Source organism: Malus domestica, chromosome 04, assembly GCF_042453785.1.
Source record: "Malus domestica chromosome 04, GDT2T_hap1".
NCBI lineage: Eukaryota > Viridiplantae > Streptophyta > Magnoliopsida > Rosales > Rosaceae > Malus > Malus domestica.
In genome coordinates this window covers 1,294,236-1,314,241 of record NC_091664.1, presented here as the reverse complement: position 1 = coordinate 1,314,241, position 20,006 = coordinate 1,294,236, and the positions used below count along the sequence as shown (strand labels likewise).

Genomic DNA, 20,006 nt, shown 5'->3' with positions numbered 1-20,006 from the left:
TTTTTTCCTCTAATTTTATAAAATTAGAGAAAATTTGAGACGTTAAAATCACCGGTAGGTGAAACTTAAATAAAAAATATTAAAATTTTGTTTTGTGAGATTACACGGCTGCCTTTTTAACTTTTTTGTTATGTTAGAACTTAGAAGACTAACAATTATACATACATGAAACATATATTTTAATAAAATATTCAAAAACAAAGAAAGTCGAGAATCTTAATACTCAACAGTCAATTCGCCCCACGCGTGGCACGTGAGCACACAAACAAACTGTGACGGAATCAAAACCGAAGTCCGTGATTGAAAACACTAACACGCTTTCACGAAATCTAAACAGAAAAGAAGACGACATCGATGAACATCTCGGTCTTTGACTTGAGTGAATAAATGCATTTGGCGTAATTACAGAGACCATTTGTGATTAAAACACGAACCTATTTATAACATAGATAATACTGGTCATATGGGCTATGTAAAGCAACTCACTTCCAAAGCTTCTTTCATACCATTGGCAAACCGTTATGAGACGGTAACAGAAAAAATTGTCTGATGGTTCAACAGCGTATGTGAAAGCAGAATTCATATACAACTTGGTGACAGAAATATTACATAAATTGTTTCAGAAACTCTGTGGCAACCAGCCTCCCCCGGGTGTTCACTGACATCTTTAATTCACTTATCTCCTTATCAATATCCTGCAGCCCAAAGAAGCAATTGAGAGTTAACAATTCGAACACAACATTATACGGCTCAAAACTCGTACGAATATAAACACTATTAATCGTGTACACGTCGATAATATCATACGAGTTTCGAGCCGTGTAACGATAAGAAACTTGCTCCAGAGATTAAATTTGCATGCTCCAAAAACAGCCTACGCCATCCCAACTAGAGGCAATTGGTATTCTCAAATGTACAAATTGACCAGTTTTTTTGTGACTCAAAACTCGTACGAATATAAACACTATTAAGCATGGAATTTTATAGGGTTTGGGAAAATGCTTGCCTCCATGAACTGTACAATGAAATCGATGAGCTTGTGCTTCTGCATCTCCTCGCAATGATAATTTGTTACAAGAAAACTAATATCATAACCCTGCATAGTAAAATAAAAAAAAAAGGCTGAGTAATTATTGCGACTTCATCTACATAATATATTGTCCTATACACAAAAGAATTAATGTACCTGCACTGGCTTTCTCCTCAACACCTGAAATGCTTCTGCTCTCATCGACAAAAATCTAAGAAATTTTTTAGTGAGTATATTTTCAAGCTCATCTGCCTGCTTTACCTATACAAGAGAGAGCACCCGAAAAAAAACAGAGATAAGGGGAAAATAAAAAACGATATAGATATCAATTCTATATACAACTACAAATCTTTCAGGCAAGAATTGTAATCTATCCTAAAAATTAGAAGGTGCACAGATTACAAACTCGGAGCCCCAATTCAAAGTATGTAGCTTCTGGCTTTTCTTTATAAGATACTGAGTCAATGATAAAACGGTAAACAAAATACAACAACATTGTCCAAGCGAACATCTGCCATTGAGCATACCAACTATGTAATAAAGTATATTCACCTTGAGGCTTATCCGAAGGGAATTTATAGATGTCTCTATTAAGCATTTTTCAGCCTCATTTCGACATATCAAAACCTGTGACAGCAATAATACAAAAAGCTCAGCGTCATATTTTTACGGAAAACAAAACATAACGAAATCTTGGTAACATGAGCTTAAGATATCCGTCATATTCTTTTTAGGAGTATCTGGCTCATCAGAGTTCAAGTGTTCAATGACAACCAACTTTGTTAAGCATTAAGATAAGGACAAGAGAAAAAGAGGGTGGTGGCAACTGATCTTTATCATGCCAATAAGATGGTTCTTACAGGATTTAGCAGAAGTTCTGAGCTGGTCCTGCAAAACATGAAGAGAAGATTAACACTTTCTCAGCTAAACACATTAGTCAATAGTTCTAAGTTTCCTTCATCCTTTGAATTTAACCACCATTTTATAGTGAGCAACACAATTGTTCTCATACGACCTTACTAAATGTGTCCAAATACATGCAAAAACATGAAAAGTGAAAATTTGAAGGACAAAAGAATCACTAAAGGACATGATGAGGCATAGGAAACGCGATAGTCTTCCTAGGGAGGACATCTTGTACTATATATTTGGATTAGTTTTAATAAAACTTCCGCCAAAAAGAACATAAATTCTGAATTATGGGTAAACTCAATACACAATATGCATGTGTTTATCATGCCTGTAAAAAAAAAAAGGGTAGCACAATGAGGAAAGCCTTCCGCGATAGGAGTGCTCATGTTTTAATTTCCATTGACAATGTAGGGATGGGATTTCTCAACTGATAATGGCACTATATCCAAATAGACTCACTTGGATATCCAAATAGTCTCACTCGGATTTCCTTACATCATTTACCAGTAAACTTTGCGCTAACTTGTCATACAAAACGACTAATCTAGATATTTCTTAAAACACAAAAAAACAGCAAACAGTAATGAATTAAGCCTTACTGTGACAAAACTTAGTTTAATAGCATATAATTACAGACATCCATTTCTCTACTGGCCACCTTAATAGATTTAAGTAAGCAGCCTGTTTTCTCTTACTACTTACAAAACATTAAAATTAAGAATTTAAAGAATTTAATGCGGCAGCAAGTGAACATACTTCAGCTCAACTTCCGGCTTGTTATGCCTTTCAACTTCTTGACAAGGAAAATTCTGCAAGCAGCACGTCGTACGCACACGATACAGAATCAATCAGGCATTATAAGCATGTGGAAATTCACCAATTCCCATCTGAATACTAACACAAGTGCTATCTGCCCAATTCTTTTAATTTTACACATAAACATAACAGATATTCAACATGAAAAACAGGCAGGTAGAGAAGAAATCAGATCTCTATCGAAATTAACAGCGCTAAAAGGGCTCGGCTTTCGCATAAAACTGGACCCGAAAATGGGAAGACCTACCTGTAGACACATTGCGGCATCGAGAGTGTTCCTTATACACGCCAAGTACAATCGCAATGAGTTCGACTGGAAAAAAAGAAAAAGAAAAAGCTTGTCAGAATTATAAGGAACTGCAAAAATAACAATTTCAATGGAAATTAAGCGAACTATATGCCCAAGAGATCATGCAAATTTGGTTTAATGATCTCAAATTTTTCCTTAAGGGTCTGTTTGGCCGCCGAGAAAGCGACTCCGTTACACACTTTTCTCAGCAACCAAACAGAGAGTGAGAAAATAAAAATTGACCTCACAGATCCGATGGGTTTACCATGTTAGAAGCAGAGCAGAGCAGAGGGACTGGTTCAGGCGAGAGAGAGAAAGGGTAAAAAAGATGTATGGCGAGAGAGAGAGAGAGAGAGAGAGAGAGAGAGAGAAAGAGGGAGCAATCAGCGATCGGGGGTTCGGAGCGTTGATAAGGAAATTGAAAAAGGGTAAAAAAGAAATGTCCGACCTGCCGGATTCGAACCAGCGACCTAAGGATGTCTGTTTTACACAACTACAGTCCTCCGCTCTACCAACTGAGCTAAGGTCGGATTGTTATTAACCTTTCCACGGAAATCCTATTTACCTACTTAACTATGGAATAGTACTTGTCACTTCATGTTCTACAATTACACTTTGTATGCTAACTTAACGGATAGACTGACAGAAGGGTTAATAATATGGAGAGAGGACCCTCGCTTGATCCTCTTTGTGAGCTTCCCGGGAATCCTCCAATCACATCCATTCATCGTATATCGTGCTGCCAGTTTTTGTCAGATACTGTTTATATTCAATTTTATACAAAAATTTATAATAATTTCTAGTCGCACGATGTATGATGAACGAATATGATTTGAAAATCCCCAGAATCCTCACAAAAAGGATCCGGCGAGGATCCTCACTCAATAATATGAATTCATAACTTCAACCTCGTGTTTGGGCAAGGACCCTGTAAGAACCAGATGATTTTGGCATAATGATTTTCGCACCTATGTTTTTTCCGCTGCATTCCTCTACTTGTGCACCAACGGAAAGGATCATACTATTAGGATGCCACCGGGGCGAATTGCGGCAGAATTAAGGTTTAGGGTTATACAGTATGGCCATATTATATATACCTAATTAATTGTTACTAACCTCTCCGCATTAAACACGCACAATATGCATTTTTTATTTTGTTTTAGATATTTTTTATGGATATTCACAAACTCAATAATCCCAAACACATTAAATGATAATGTGTACTTGCCACTTCACATTCATAGCAGCCTAGAATCCCATCACAAATTATGAATTCCAACTCCAGTTCGCAAACTCGTCACACACTTGTAAGATAACCCAATCCGAAGAACCTCGACAACACCATCGTTTCTTTACCCTCTTTTATCCCCAGATTTCCTCCCAACAAGCTGCAAAGCAACTAGCAAGCATTCCGGTAACCTACTACGGGTGGCAGACTCAAAACGAATGTTCCGCTCCGACCCTTGAGGAACCTTAACAACTTTTCCCTTGCCTTGAACACATCAAAGGATTTTTCACACGCATAACTCCCTCCCGATAATATTACAACCAAAAACAAATGTAATTAAGGAAACTTAAACATGATTGCTTCAAAAGGGTCACGCCGAAACATGGAAGTACAGAAGTACTCTCGTTAAGACCTGCTTAAATTTCATCCTCCTCAAATAGATCGCGTTCAGGGTAGTCGCCAACCTGAAAGTGTACTCGTCACATTAGTCAAATCCATAAAGAAGTCGTACAGTGAATACACAAAAAGGCCATGTTGTAAAGAAATCCTTTCAATTCATAAGCAGGGTCTTTCTCTAGGTCATTTAAAATAATTGCATTTAACATTTCAGATTGGAACGGTTTTTGCACCAGAACGGTGTTAACAACTTGTGAAGAATCAGATACAGAGAGTATGTATGCAGGCATACAAAATGTGGAAACATCGTGGCCAAAACTTTTTGGTTGAATATTTACAAAGTGGCTTTCAGTAACTTTTTATCACACATGTGACCGTTATGGAGGCTTCCGCCTCATTCCTCATTCAACTCAAAGTGTTTTATTTTGAGAAGAAAAGGTGAGTTGGTGGAGGGAGAACTGGAGAAAGGTACAGTATACTTCTATGACTTTAGAGGGGGTGTACAAGGGGTATCCATATTGGATGCAAGGGCTCGGGTTTGAGAGTAGTTCTTGAGCATTATTTTGTACAAGTTTATTTAGGAAAGGTGAAAGCTAGTCGGCGGTGTAGGCAGGTTTTTGCTGAAATATGTATCTTGGTATTCCCTTGTGTTTGTCATCTTGGCTTATTTATTTCTTTTGTCATGACAAGGGGATTTATTCCAAGCACACAGATGGGTGGCAACATGAGCTAACAGGTCGTATTAAAGTTTAAAACAAACACATTCCTACTTCTTGCCAAATAACCAAATGGAAGCAAAGATTAATATACTTCACATCTTCACAAGGAAATCAGGAGGAAAACATTTTAAAGCATGTCCAGAGTAAGGCATACAAACCTTTACTTTTTCTGGCCGAACCATTCCACCATGAAGTGGGGGGCAACTGAAATAACGCGTTCCCTTCACCCTATCACATGAAGAAGGGGAATAACGTCAACCAAATAATATGCAGAAGACAGGAATGCAAGATTAATTCCCAAAAGCAGTTTAAATTTTATAACTGAGAAATATGTTGCGAACACAAAAAGGAAAATTGACAATATTTATTATTGGCATACAAGAATCAAAAAGACGTCTCATGATTTAGGAGCTCACTTACATGCCATCATGCTTTCCCAAGGGTTCATCGTATTGAACTCCAATCCAGAAACCAGGACCTAGAGGTTCCGCCCGACCGACAAATTTAACAACACCTCTTTTAGCCCCTGGTTCAACTTCACATCTATCTCCTACCTTCAACATATAAATGAAGACATCTAACGCAATCATGATTATTGCTCCGCAAGAAATAAGACAAGATAAATTGAAACTTAACACATGTAATTTGAAGAAGATCATGGAAAGCAAGAATTATCTCAACTCCTAGACAAAATACAAGAAAGCAAGAAAGAAAATGGTATTAAAAAGTTCATTTATTCATATTAAACTACAGTTCAAGTTCCATATAGAATGCTGAAGAAAATGCCAACTGCATCTAAAAAATGATTCGCCTAGATGCTAATGATTCAAACCGACAAGGTTTGAAGGACAATCTGTTAGAATATGAGTATGATTGTGATTGCTAGAAACTGGCTATAGTGTTACAAATTGGTATAGAAAGATCTTGTTGAAGAGTTTAAAGTTGTCCTGATCAGTTTGGGATTGAAACTTTAATTAAATTTTGATACTCAGCACTCATAGTTGGATGGGAATTGTGTGTCAGTTTCCTACCCTGATTTTAATAGGGGAATCACAAGGATTGTTTCAATATAAATAGTGGCCACTGCTCTCACAATATATGGTGCTCATTATTGGACTTAGACCTATTGTAAGTCGAGCATATTGTTTCTGCAAAAGAGAAGAAGCTTACTATTGAAGTCAACTATGACTTCATATTCTTCGGTTGTCTAAGGGTCAGATTATTCTTACACACTCACCATTTAATGGCACAATACTCTGAATAGGTCCACTTAAATTCTACAAACTTTAACTCGCGCTATCTTAAATTTCATAGATTATATGGCCACCAGAAAAATATACATATAACTCAAGTATTTAAAGAAAGAAAGAGATTTTACTGAGTGGTCTATGAATCAAGTGTAGATGCAGCTCATTAAAGTACAGTGTGATTCCACAAGATCAAGTAGCGATACGAATATTATAAATAGTGACTAATTTACTTGATCTGCAATCAGAATCTATTGGTTTCTTAAGCTTCTTCTTTTCCATCTTCTATTCAGCATATCTAAGTTCATTACTAACCGACGCCAGTTCATACTTATAAAATGTTATAGATTAATTTTAAGGGACTGAAAATGCTTGTATCACCAATAACTAAAAAGGGAAAAGTACGGACCTTAATATTCACACAGAGATCTTCCATGTAGTTCTCTGGTATCTACAAAGAGAAACTTCTGTCAACAAACTTATCAACACATCCATTCACTTCCACATGCAATGCTGACTAACAACTAAGCAACTCAATTTGATTCATGATTAGCAAACACCAGTAGAAGCAACGGGGTGTAATTTGATTACAGAAGGAACAAATAACATATATAGGAAACGCTTACTTTGTTCTCAACTGCTGATGGGTTCTGCGATACCAATTTGTCCTTAAATTTTCTGAAAGTACCTGATCACAAAACCCCGGAAACACGAACCCTCAGACAAAACAATAAGAATATGCATTGAACTAAATAAAAACACACATTTTACAGACATTATTCACATAAAATTACAAATATATTGGGAAACTCTCACCATCCCTCTTCTCATAAGCTTCTTGTGAAATGGTGTACTTCTCCACCAACGATGTGTCCTCCAGCCACCCCCCGGAGGTCACCGACGAAGGATCCAAGTCTACAACATGTAGCCGGAATCTTTCGATTTCGAAAACACATAAAACAAACAAAAAATCACAATTAACAAACATTGGTCTCACTAACAAAACACTGCAACTGTGAACCAGTAGTTTCTAACAAACATTGGTATCACTTTGTCAGATTGAGTAGCTGGCCAACCTAGAGAGATCGCCAACCAAAAGAATCACCAAATCATATTCTACATTGTTGGAGTTCGAATGAAAATTAAAAGTGCTATTGTCCCACATTGATGAGAGCAACTCATCAACATCTCTTTCATACGCCTATGTCGATATGACTTAGTAATTTAGAGTAAAGGAATCACCATGGACGGATCCATCGTCCATGTGGCTTAGAAACGGGATGATTAATTAATCAAAAGATAAGGCGCGCTCTCATTATATTTTCGGAGAAAAATACATGTGCTAGGAACTTGAATTCGATAAGAGTAATTCCGGTGGACATCGACAAAGTAGAGGCGAAATTCTGTCTATAAGGGCATTGTAACACGCTCTGCAAGCCCCTATCAATTCATACAGTCAGTTTTCAATTCTTTCTCCTTTTTGTATACCCTCGATTCAGTTTCGGTTTAATATACACCAAATTGATCTTTGTATTACAATTTTACATCAACTTGTCTGTTCATATTCTTATACTTCTCTAACATACATTCATTGCGGCATTTTATCAAACACGATGTAGGCAACAATCTTACTAATCCAGAATGCAACCAAATAAAAAATCACAATTAACAAATAACATGCGAGAGAGAGGGGGAGAGGGAGAGCTGACCCGTCGTGAGGGGAATAGAAGCCGAGGGGTTTGGAGTTGTCGGTGAGAGTGGAGACTAGGGTGTTGGCGTCGTCGTAGAGGTGGAGGGACATGGAATCGACGGAGGTGCCGCATTTGCGCCAGAGCTTGTCCTTGACGGACTCGACGGAGCTCTGGAGGGAGAAGCGGATGTCGGCGGAGAAGGTCTTCAGATTGGAATGTGTAACGCGGAGCAGTACGGATTCGTCTCCTTCGATCTTCTGCAACTGAGACGCCATTTTTGTTTACTGTGAGAAGCTCTAGACTTTACTAGGGACGCACAAAAGCTCTAGACTTGTAGGAAGCACAAAAGCTCTAGACTTTACAAGGGAAGCACTTTGCTTTTATATGAAAATGTACGAAGTTGTTTGAAAATGTTTTTAAAATGACTAAAAACGTTTTTGGTGAAAATATTTACGTAACTGGTCTAGTAAAAATGTAAGTGAATTATGAAAAAGTACTTGAAGTGCCTAAAAGAACACCACCGGCAGTTTGCTCAGGGTTCCAAACTCAACGGTGACAACTAAACACAAAGGTTGCGCTCATTACTAGACTTAACTCACACCTTACGGCACGAGTTGACGACAACTATGCATCACTTGTGCCCGTGTTCCCGAAGGCATATGGATTAAGTTGCAGTTTGAAAGGTTAACCTATTCGGGAATCTCCAGATCTACACTTATTTCAACTCTTCGACATTCCCATATTATGCATTGAGATATTGCTTTTGCTAATTCGAATTGAATGGGGATATATCAATTAATATTACACATAAGAAATCAATTATGAACACTAATATAACTAGTGTTGAGAGTAAATCTCATATTGATGAGATGAGAGATATTTACAGTACTAAAGTTGAATGAGTGATAAATAATCAAGCCCTTTTTATGATTGGAGTTCTTCCACTCGTAGTCCTCCAAGATTGATGTGGAGTGTATGCAGTTGCATTCAAACCTGTGTTTATTACGGCTGGCTTGGGATTACAGTGCTTTTAAAAAAAAAAACAACTTAATAAAAAATCTGGAATATTAAATGTGTTTGATAAAACAATTTTTTTTAAACTGATGTCAATAATGGTAGAAAAACATAAAAAACCAGAAGTATGTTCTAGCATACTTCTAAAACAAGTGTTTTTTTATTTTAAAAAAAAACATAGTAATCAGTGCCTATTTAATGAAATTTTCAAATGACAAGTACAACCTCACATATTTTACAAAATTATATCATTGTGCTTACATTATTTTCTTTGAAATTATTATATCACATTAAATATCATATTCTTTTTAGTCATTGAACATATTTAAAGCAATTTATATTGTCACATCTCAGTCAGCATGGTAAAATATTATCCGTTTTGGGCCACATCCTTACGGATTTGTTATTGAGTTTCCACCCAAAACGCGTCTCACTATAGGGAGGTGGACATATACATATAAGGCACATCACATCCTCCCCCCAGGCGATGTGGGATCTTACAATCCATCCCCTTAGGGACCCGACGTCCTTGTCGGCACACTTCCAGTAGGGGAGTGGCTCTGATACCAAATTGTCACATCTCAATTTCGTCGTAGCACGATATTGTTAGCTTTGGACCACACCCTCACGAATTTATTCGTGAGCAAGAGAACCTCACTGCTAAGAAGAGGAGCATATACATATAAGGCCAGGGACTAACCTCCACCCCACCGATATGGGATACTACATATATAAAAGTTTATCAAACGTTCATACACTATTTTTTTGTTAAAAGAACTTTTAGATAAAAAAAAGTTTATCAAATACTAAACAATTTTATTTTATAACCGTTTATTCTCATGCACAGAAAAAGTAATTTAAAAAAAAAACACAGTAATTACGAAGAATAAATGAGTATGGAGCCCGGGTGGTGGTAGAGTGGCCCTAGTGGGTGTGGGTGTGGCCGACCGGACAAACACAGTTTATTTCTTTCTTTCTTTTTTAATTTTTATGGAACAATTTATTTCATTTTTATTTATATAATTTCAACACTGAATATATTTTCCTTGCGACTTGAGATCACAAAGTGGCAGCAGTTGAAGTGTAAGAAAGGAAGAAAGAAGCTGAATTTTCTCATCACAAATTACAATGCGAAGGTAAATCCCAACTAATTCCTTCCATTCCCTCACTCCGATTCTCTAGTTTCCCGCTAACCAAACACAAAGTAATCCCATTTTTTCCGTTGATTTGATGCAGACCGGGGCGGCAGCACTCGAAGCAAGCTGCCGGAGGAGGAGGAGGGGTGATGAAGGGCACGCTTGGGAGGTTATTGATCGGCGTCGTGGTTCTCCTGATCTGCACCGTTTCGTTTCTGGTTATGACCACGACCAGCGGCGGCGGCGGTGGTGGTGGATCTGGATTTGGCTCCGAGGTTAGTTGGAAGCTGAGCTTTCGGATTTACTCCGTTGAATTTTAGCTTTGGAAGAAGTCTAGTCTGTTTGGTTGATGAGAAATTTTTTTTAGTTGTTTTTCCGAATTCGATGGTTTTATTATATTACTGTGAGTAGAGTTTGGTATGTTAGTTTAGGCATTTTGTTTTCGGTTTGATTTCCGGAGTTAGTTATAACGATGAAGAAGTGCTTTTTTTTTCGAATGACGGCTCGAGCTTTAACTTGAAAAGGACGATGGTTTACTTAAATTATGATTATTTGTATGCAAATGTCACTGATGCCTGGAAATTATGAGAATTAGGAGCTCTATGTGAATAAATCAGTGTATTTGGGAGTGGTTTGTTGGTATGTTATCGTGTTGAGGCAGTGATTTGATTGTTAATTTAGATTTTTAGGTGCATTCAAATGACCGCCGGAAGCTAAATTCTGCCGCTTTGTTTTGCCACCTATGTGCCGAGATTATCTTTGTTATGGATGAGATTGTTGGAAATTAATGATCTATAATATTTTTTCCGTTCTTTCTAATCAATGACAAAGATAATTAGGATGATGATCCAGTATCTTCTAACTTGTTGATCAAGATGATTGGTTTATGTAATTAAATTATGTAAAAAATGAAGCAATCAAGCGTAAGTACTCAGGTCATATCCAATTTTACGTTATCTAAAACTATGAAAAAATTAGGCCTCACAAAGTACCTTTCTGAGATGCATTTGATTATATTAATTCGACATCTCAATGTTACTAAGAGTTTTTATTGCGTATTTTGTGGTGGCCCCTATGTTGAAGTTTTAATGTTTGCAAGCTTATACATTGTTCATGTATGTGTGCGATAGGGTTAACAAAGGTGGGATATCATTTTTAGTTTGTCACCTTAAATCACACGTCTCCTTTCGTCTTCAAAACACTCTTGAGAAGTTAAGAGGTTCTGTTTGTTCGAGGAAGATAAGAATTACTGTGACCTTTGGAACTGATTGTTATTATATGCTGAAAATTCGACTCATAGTTATCTTGCCATGTTTGTGCAGATTAACTTGGATAAACTTTGGAGAAGTGCTGATTCTGGTGGTTGGAGACCATCATCAGCTCCACGATCTGATTGGCCCCGTATGTCTTTCCTTTTTTTTTCCCCCCAATGAATGGTTTCAATAAGTTTGTTTTAAAATTGTTCTGATGCTTCTACTGTGGCAGCTCCACCAAGTGAGACTAATGGCTACCTACGCGTGCGCTGTAATGGCGGTCTCAATCAACAACGTACAGCGGTTCGTATCTTTTTCTGTTTTCTATGGTCTGTAATTACATATTTTCACTCATGTATCTGACGAGGGAAATATTTGCCTTCTATTACTCCCTTGGATGTTTTAGATATGCAATGCTGTTCTCGCAGCAAGAATCATGAATGCTACACTTGTGCTGCCAGAACTGGATGCAAACTCTTTTTGGCATGATGACAGGTATCTATTTCAATGGTTCTTTGATCCTTAATTCACATAGGCAGATTTGGTTTCTTGGTGTATTCAAAATTTGCATTTTATAGACTTATAAACTTTATTTTCTGACTGAGGCTATTAAGTATTAACCAAGAGAGATGAGGTAGATAAAATTGTGACAAAAACGCAGATACATAGGAGACGTGTCACATATAATTAGTCAATTCTGTGAATAAAAAGACATTTCAATGACTGGTCTATTGCTTTGTTGAATGGAAAGAGAAAGCTTCAAGATATCTGCATGAATGGATTTTCTTGCAAAACCATTAGCATCTTTTTGCATAGTTTCATATGAATATCTCCCTTCCTACTTTATGGTAACGACATAAATCTTATATTTTCTTGGAAAAGCAAAGGAATTCGTTCTGACGAACTGTGAGTAATGTGTCTTATGCACTTTCATTGTCAATTGTATGCTGGTTTCTGTTAAGTCTATAAATTGTTATGTAACATGTGCAGTGGTTTCGGCGGTATCTATGATGTTGAGCATTTTATCCAGTCATTGAGGTATGATGTAAAAATAGTACAAAAAATACCAGAAATTCGCAAAAATGGGAAGACCAAGAAGATAAAAGCTGTACAGGTAAATCATCTGTATTTTTTATCATCAAATTCAAAATCAGAAATCTATTTGAATTCTTCAATAGGTTTGAAATGTTAACTCCCTCTTCCTCTAAACCTTGTCTCAGCTTCGTCCCCCTCGAGATGCTCCTATCAGTTGGTATACTACAGATGCACTTGCGAAAATGAAGGAGCATGGTGCTATTTATCTTACTCCCTTTTCACATCGCTTGGCAGAAGAAATTGACAACCCTGAGTATCAACGGTTAAGGTGCAGGGTTAACTATCATGCTCTGAGGTTCAAGACAAATATAATGAAGATAAGTCAATCAATAGTAGATAAGCTTCGCTCACGAGGTCACTTCATGTCCATACATCTTCGTTTTGAGATGGATATGCTGGCATTTGCTGGGTACATTCTTATCTGATTATCTTGTTATGCTCAAGTTTGCATCTACATGGGGTTGGAGGGTCGGATCTTACATTAATTGTTGACTTCGTTGCATATGGTATAAGACAAGAATGTAATAGGAGCGGAAAAAAAAACCCAAAGCAAACCACATGCATAATTACATGTAGAAATATGTTTGTGTACTGTACGCACACGTTGAGTTAAACTTTTCAAAGATTTGATGGTACAACAACAACAACAAAGCCTTTTCCCACTAAGTGGGGTCGGCTATATGAATCCTAGAACGCCATTGCGCTCAGTTTTGTGTCATGTCCTCCGTTCGATCCAAGTACTCTAAGTCTTTTCTTAGAGTCTCTTCTAAAGTTTTCCTAGGTCTTCCTCTACCCCTTCGGCCCTGAACCTCTGTCCCGTAGTCACATCTTCGAACCGGAGCGTCAGTCGGCCTTCTTTGCCCATGTCCAAATCACCGGAACCGATTTTCTCTCATCTTTCCTTCAATTTCGGCTACTCCTACTTTACCTCGGATATCCTCATGCCCAATCTTATCCTTTCTCGTGTGCCCACACATCCCACGAAGCATCCTCATCTCCGCTACACCCATTTTGTGTACGTGTTGATGCTTCACCGTCCAACATTCTGTGCCATACAACATCGTTGGCCTTATTGTCGTCCTATAAAATTTTCCCTTGAGCTTCAGTGGCCTACGACGGTCACATAACACGCCGGATGCACTCTTACACTTCATCCGTCCAGGTCGTATTCTATGGTTGAGATCTCCATCTAATTCTCCGTTCTCTTGCAAGATAGATCCTAGGCAGCAAAAACGGTCGCTTTTTGTGATCTTCGCTAGATTGCTCCGGTCATTAGTGTGGATAAGTATATAAATGAATAGAGATAGGAGAGCAAACACAAGATGTACGTGGTTCACCCAGATTGGCTACGTCCACGGAATAGAAGAGTTCTCATTAATTGTGAAGGGTTTACACAAGTACATAGGTTCAAGCTCTCCTTTAGTGAGTACAAGTGAATGATTTAGTACAAATGACATTAAGAAATATTGTGAGAGAATGATCTCGTAATCACGAAACTTCTAAGTATCGGAGTGTGGTATCGTCTTGACTTGCCTTATCTGTCTCATAGGTAGATGTGGCATCTTCTCTGGAAGTACTCTTCCTCCATCCAGGGGTGGTATCTTTAACTGGTGGAGATGCACAAGGTAATGTATCAATTTCACTTGAAGCTTACTTGTAGTTTCAGGCTTGGTCAAGCGCGATACAAACCATGTAGTAGGAGTCTCCCAAGTCGCCGAGCTAGGGGATCTGCTGAAAGAGGTGACAGACAAGGTAAGCAATCAGAGCTCCGGCTGATTGTTCACCTTCTCCCCATCTTGCAGCAGCATGAAGGATAAAGAGAAGAAAGATGAGAAGAGATGATATGGGATACTTTTGCTTTTGAAGAAGTAACTTTCCACAGGCTTATTCTTGAACTGAGCTGGAGGGTTTTCTGGTTTCCTCCAGAGCCGACTGAAGAATTTGAGGGTCAAAACAAGTCCATCAAATCTAGAGTACGTTCGACCCTGCTGATATGGGAAACTTTTGCTTTTGACAGAGTAATGGATGTATCGGCACGTGTGCTGTTACGCTTGTCTCCACATGCTTCCTTGTATCCTTCGCAATTGCCCTATCTGTTCCTCAAGCAGATGCGGTATCTTCCCTGGAAACATAAGATGTTGAAGATGAGTACTCGAGAGCAATGCCAGGTAAGTAATCACGTAAGGGGTTCCAGGCAGTCAGTTCCTGGCTGGAAGCTTGATTCCAAGTGCTGACTGATTGCTCTCTTTCTCCTTGTCTTGCAGGTAACAACAAGGCCAAAGGAAAAGACAGGGAAAAAGCATGATATGGGATACTCTTGCTTTTAACCCTGATGATATGAGATATTCTTGCTCTAGTATAGCTTGTTTGCAAAGGTATTATCGGGGGGAAAGAAAGCTGAATATTTCGAAAGGCTTCGTTGGGAGTGCCCTCTCAAATATGAGGAAGGGTTGAACATTTTTGCAGGTCTGCCTGTCCGTTGGGGATGGAGGTCGACATATATAGGAGTCTCCCTAACAACAAGTAGTAATGCTATTCCTTTACCCTGCTTAGTCATAGCACGGTAGTGGGAGCTGCCAGCTTCACATGTTTTAACTCTGTCAGAGCACTTTGAAAAAGTGGTCTGTGCTCTCGAGAAGTCTTCGACAGAATGCCCATAATTTCCGCAAAGCTGAGTGTGCGTGTGACAGGTGCTGACAAGGCTAGAAAAGTAGGTGCCTCTTCGATTTCTGAGATCGGCCCTCGTGGTCTCTGAGCAGCCCAGCTTTTGAGAAAGCGAGCGTCTCTTCGATTGATTCGGAGAACGATGCATCTTCGATTTTTAAGAAAGCAATCATGATGGGGGTCTGGCTCTCGAGATTCGGAGAGCAGTGTCACTTCGATTTTTGAGAAAGTAATCATGTTGGGAGTCTGGCTCTCGAGATTCGGAGGGCGGTGCCTCTTCGATTTTGGAGCAAGCAATCTTGTTGGGAGTGTTTTCTCGAATGTGAGTAAAGATTGGGCATGTTTGCTAGTCTACCTTGCCACGAAGCACAGAGGTTGACACACAGGGATTTTCCAATTATCCAGCAATGGTACTGTTCCTTTACCCTCTCTTCGATTTTTGAGAAAGTAGTCATGTTGGGAGTCTGGCTCTCGAGATTCGGAGGACGGTGCCTCTTCGATTTTGGAGCAAGCAATCTTATTGGTAGTGTTTTCTCGAGTGTGAGTAAAGGTTGGGCATGTTTGCTAGTCTACCTTGCCACGAAGCACAGAGGTTGACACACAGGGACTTTCCAATTATCCAGCAGTGGTACTGTTCTTTTACCCTTGTGGGTAATAATATGGTAGCTAGACCTTCAAAATTTATGGGTCTAAACTTTGTTAGTGCTGTTTCTTTGCTATTCTTTTACCTTTCTTGGTCAGAGCGATGTAGTGGGAGCTGCAAGCTTTACGTGCTCAATTTTGGCAGAGAACTTTGGCAAAGTTATCTGTGGTACCCATGAGCTAGTGTTGCGTGTGGGAAGTGGGTGATTGAACAGTAAGATTCATGTGTTTTCTACTTCCTCAGAAGTCTTCGACAGAATGCCCATAATTTCCGCAAAGCTGAGTGTGCGTGTGACAGGTGCTGACAAGGCTGGAAAAGTAGGTGCCTCTTCGATTTCTGAGATCGGCCTTCGTGGTCTCTGAGGAGCCCAGCTTTTGAGAAAGCGAGCGCCTCTTCGATTTCTGAGATCGGCCTTCGTGGTCTTTGAGCAGCCTAACTTTTGAGAAAGCAAACGCCTCTTCGATTTCTGAGATCAACCCTCGTGGTCTCTAAGCAGCCCAGCTTTTGAGAAAGCAAACGCCTCTTCGATTTCTGAGCAGGCGCCTCTTCGATTTCTGAAGATCCGTCGAGTGCAGATTTTTATAGGGGCTGGCATTAAGTTCCAAAGCACACTTGAATCTCCACCAGTAGAAGCTCCATTCTTGCACTTCTAAGATCTTGATTTGTCCAACCTCTTCTCTCTTCAACACCTTTGAAAATGTCTGGCCCCTCCGACCGTCGTTTTGACTTGAACCTTGTTGAAGAGGCAACCCCGCCTTCTCCAGACAACATATGGCGCCCATCCTTCGTCTCCCCTACTGGTCCTCTTACCGTTGGGGATTCCGTGATGAAGAATGATATGACTGCTGCGGTGGTGGCCAGGAACCTTCTCACTCCCAAAGATAACAGACTACTTTCCAAACGGTCTGATGAGTTAGCTGTTAAGGATTCGCTGGCTCTCAGTGTTCAGTGTGCAGGTTCTGTGTCTAATATGGCCCAACGCCTATTTGCTCGAACCCGCCAAGTTGAATCATTGGCGGCTGAGGTGATGAGTCTCAAACAGGAGATTAGAGGGCTCAAGCATGAGAATAAACAGTTGCACCGGCTCGCACATGACTATGCTACAAACATGAAGAGGAAGCTTGACCAGATGAAGGAAACTGATGGTCAGGTTTTACTTGATCATCAGAGATTTGTGGGTTTGTTCCAAAGGCATTTATTGCCTTCGTCTTCTGGGGCTGTACCGCGTAATGAAGCTCCAAATAATCAACCTCTGATGCCTCCTCCTTCTAGGGCTCTGTCCAGTACTGAGGTTCCGAATGATCCCCCTCCGGTGCCTTCTCTTTCTGGGGCTCTACCGACTGCTGAGACTTCTCCTAAGCAACCCTTGTGAAGGCTCCCTCTTGTTTGTTTATTTTGACTCATGTATATGTACACATTTGTAGCTTATCGGGGATATCAATAAATAAGTTTTCCTTCATTTCAACGTATTGTGTTAAATACACCAAAACCTTCTTCGCTAAGTTCTTTGAATTTTCTTTTGTTGAAGCTTGTATGTTGAAGCTTTCTGAGTGGAGCATGTAGGTTGGGGTAGTGTTCCCTTAATTTCCCGAGTGAGGAAAACTTCTCGATTGGAGACTTGGAAAATCCAAGTCACTGAGTGGGATCGGCTATATGAATCTTAGAACGCCATTGTGCTCGGTCCTGTGTCATGTCCTTCGTTAGATCCAAGTACTCTAAGTCTTTTCTTAGAGTCTCTTCCAAAGTTTTCCTAGGTCTTCCTCTACCCCTTCGGCCCTGAACCTCTGTCCCATAGTCGCATCTTCTAATCGGAGCGTCAGTAGGCCTTCGTTGCACATGTCCAAACCACCGTAACCGATTTTCTCTCATCTTGCCTTCAATTTCGGCTACTCCTACTTTACCCCGGATATCCTCATTCTTAATCTTATCATTTCTCGTGTGCCCACACATCCAACGAAGCATCCTCATCTCCGCTACACCCATTTTGTGTACGTGTTGATGCTTCACCGCCCAACATTCTGTGCCATACAACATCGCTGGCCTTATTGCCGTCCTATAAAATTTTCCCTTGAGCTTCAGTGGCCTACGACGGTCACACAACACGCCGGATGCACTCTTACACTTCATCCATCCAGCTCGTGAGTTTAGATTTTGAAAAAGAATGTTATCTGGGGCCTTAACATCTGGTATGATTATTCTCCAGCTGCTTTGATATTTTCAACCCCAAAGAGCAAGAGATATTGAAGAAGTATCGAAAAGAAAATTTTGCGCCAAAGAAGCTCGTCTACGAGGAAAGAAGAGCCATTGGAAAGTGCCCATTAACTCCTGAAGAGGTAATATTATCTTTCTTGTTAATGCTATACATTCTGCAGTATATGGAGCCCATCAATATTAAGATCATAACATTAACCTGGATGGCTGTTATCTTGCATCGGTTTCTTATGTTTGTCTTATCATTTTGAGATAACAGGATGCAGATGACATTTTCTATATAAAATACTAACAAAATTGTCACCCCATTTGTATGCAGGTTGGCCTTATTTTGCGTGCAATGAGGTTTAACAATTCCACCAGGATATACCTAGCTGCTGGTGAACTATTTGGCGGGGAGAGATTCATGAAACCGTTTCGGGCTTTGTTCACTCACCTTGAGACCCACAGTTCTGTGGATCCCACAGACGAGCTATCAGAAAACACCCAGGGATTGTTAGGGTCTGCAGTGGACTACATGGTTTGTCTCCTCTCTGATATTTTTATGCCTACATATGACGGCCCTAGCAACTTTGCCAACAATCTCCTTGGACACCGCCTCTATTATGGCTTCCGGACCACACTTAGACCCGACAGGAAAGCTCTTGCTCCAGTCTTCATTGATCGAGAGAAGGGACGGACAGCTGGTTTTGAAGAAGCCGTAAGGAAAGCCATGCTCAAGACTAACCTTGGCGGGCCCCACAAGCGGATCCCCCCTGAGTCTTTCTATACAAATTCTTGGCCGGAATGTTTCTGCCAAACATCTCCCAAGAATCCAGAAGATAAATGTCCACCGGATAATGTTTTGGAAATTCTGGAGGGCCAGTTGAGTGAAGCAGCGGATGGCCGGGAATCAAATTCAACAATATCTGTAGCCGAAAGATGAGAAAGTAGTTGCAGGACCTTTAGCGGATGCTTGTGCCACCACCATATCGTTGAATACCTTTCTGCCTAATTGACAAGGTATATGGGGTCTCTCTAATCATACTCTGCCTTTCAGGTGATCATTACATCCCCATAATTTCATTCTGTTTAAATATTTTCTTCAAAGAAATTGCCTTTCTTGTCCTCTTGCACAAACATTTCCACATTTTGCTCGTCATTTGGATATTTTTGAATATTTCGTGCTCCTGTTGATTATATAAGTTGATGGTTTTTCGGCGGTCTGATTTGAGACCGGTTCCATGTTGGTGATCGGTGGCAGGTTCATGTTCTATGAGTCTCCGACCATTGTGATTTAGTATTTCGACAAAGAAGACGGCAAGTTGGCACTGATACTACGGCTGTATGACACACGAGACACGGTGATAGTTACAAATTTGTTATGCTGTGATCTGAACATATATATACTTGTGATCTACTGTATGATATTGAATCGACTTCCTTTGTATGATTCTGCCTTGTACGGCCATAGTGACAGTCTGACAATTTTTCGAGTCTTGCCTTAACAAAATAAACGATTACCATAAAATTACTTGTTATGCTCCTTGCTCATTCTGGAGATGGCTCCCACGGTGGGAGGAGTCGTGAGCATCAACGAATGCTTGGACGGAACAAAGGCTCTACGTGGAGGCATCTCTAGAACCTTAGTTGTTACTGAGAGCCTCACCCTGCCATCCTTAT

At 39.7% G+C, this 20,006-nt stretch overlaps 3 protein-coding genes and 1 non-coding gene across 5 annotated transcripts; 1 reads left to right on the top strand and 3 right to left on the bottom strand.

Moving 5' to 3' along the window:
• Positions 1 to 486: 486 nt before the first annotated feature.
• LOC103436535 (actin-related protein 2/3 complex subunit 4) lies at positions 487 to 3,560 on the bottom strand. Its single transcript, XM_008374965.4, has 8 exons — positions 3,313 to 3,560; positions 3,006 to 3,071; positions 2,699 to 2,751; positions 1,891 to 1,918; positions 1,583 to 1,657; positions 1,187 to 1,291; positions 1,007 to 1,096; positions 487 to 695 (listed from the first exon to the last, which is right to left on the bottom strand). Exons 1-8 carry the CDS (start codon positions 3,313 to 3,315, stop codon positions 606 to 608), a joined length of 510 nt encoding a protein of 169 aa, XP_008373187.2. The 5' UTR covers positions 3,316 to 3,560; the 3' UTR covers positions 487 to 605.
• On the bottom strand, positions 3,490 to 3,577 carry TRNAY-GUA (transfer RNA tyrosine (anticodon GUA)). The gene is given in 2 exon segments: positions 3,490 to 3,525; positions 3,541 to 3,577. It is a non-coding gene; the product is annotated as a tRNA-Tyr (tRNA).
• A 662-nt stretch (positions 3,578 to 4,239) lies between these two features.
• On the bottom strand, positions 4,240 to 8,720 carry LOC103436534 (tubulin-folding cofactor B). The gene is made up of 7 exons (XM_008374964.4): positions 8,347 to 8,720; positions 7,454 to 7,572; positions 7,264 to 7,325; positions 7,047 to 7,088; positions 5,811 to 5,944; positions 5,549 to 5,618; positions 4,240 to 4,739 (listed from the first exon to the last, which is right to left on the bottom strand). Exons 1-7 carry the CDS (start codon positions 8,601 to 8,603, stop codon positions 4,692 to 4,694), a joined length of 732 nt encoding a protein of 243 aa, XP_008373186.1. The 5' UTR covers positions 8,604 to 8,720; the 3' UTR covers positions 4,240 to 4,691.
• A 1,533-nt stretch (positions 8,721 to 10,253) lies between these two features.
• LOC103436533 (O-fucosyltransferase 1) lies at positions 10,254 to 19,776 on the top strand. Of its 2 annotated transcripts, none has more exons than XM_029100775.2 (10): positions 10,254 to 10,478; positions 10,579 to 10,753; positions 11,801 to 11,879; positions 11,964 to 12,034; positions 12,138 to 12,226; positions 12,722 to 12,845; positions 12,952 to 13,235; positions 18,337 to 18,466; positions 18,664 to 19,346; positions 19,588 to 19,776. In XM_029100775.2, the coding sequence occupies exons 1-9, from the start codon at positions 10,471 to 10,473 to the stop codon at positions 19,267 to 19,269; spliced, it is 1,566 nt and encodes a 521-aa protein (XP_028956608.1). In that variant the 5' UTR covers positions 10,254 to 10,470; the 3' UTR covers positions 19,270 to 19,346; positions 19,588 to 19,776. The 2 variants fall into 2 exon arrangements, with proteins under 2 accessions (XP_028956608.1, XP_028956609.1); XM_029100776.2 differs by having other exon boundaries at positions 18,664 to 19,383.
• Positions 19,777 to 20,006: the final 230 nt, after the last annotated feature.

Coding starts and splice junctions, on each gene's coding strand:
- LOC103436534 (XM_008374964.4), bottom strand. CDS start 8,603: ATGGCGTCTCAGTTGCAGAAGATCGAAGGAGACGAATCCGTACTGCTC. Junction 7,326..7,453: donor AGCTTATGAGAAGAGGGATG/GTGAGAGTTTCC, acceptor TTTTGTGATCAG/GTACTTTCAGAAAATTTAAG. Junction 5,619..5,810: donor TTGGGAAAGCATGATGGCAT/GTAAGTGAGCTC, acceptor TTCATGTGATAG/GGTGAAGGGAACGCGTTATT.
- LOC103436535 (XM_008374965.4), bottom strand. Junction 1,919..2,698: donor AAGCCGGAAGTTGAGCTGAA/GTATGTTCACTT, acceptor CATGTTTTGCAG/GACCAGCTCAGAACTTCTGC. Junction 1,097..1,186: donor TGAGGAGAAAGCCAGTGCAG/GTACATTAATTC, acceptor TTTACTATGCAG/GGTTATGATATTAGTTTTCT.
- LOC103436533 (XM_029100775.2), top strand. Junction 11,880..11,963: donor TCCACGATCTGATTGGCCCC/GTATGTCTTTCC, acceptor CTACTGTGGCAG/CTCCACCAAGTGAGACTAAT. Junction 13,236..18,336: donor GATATGCTGGCATTTGCTGG/GTACATTCTTAT, acceptor ATTATTCTCCAG/CTGCTTTGATATTTTCAACC.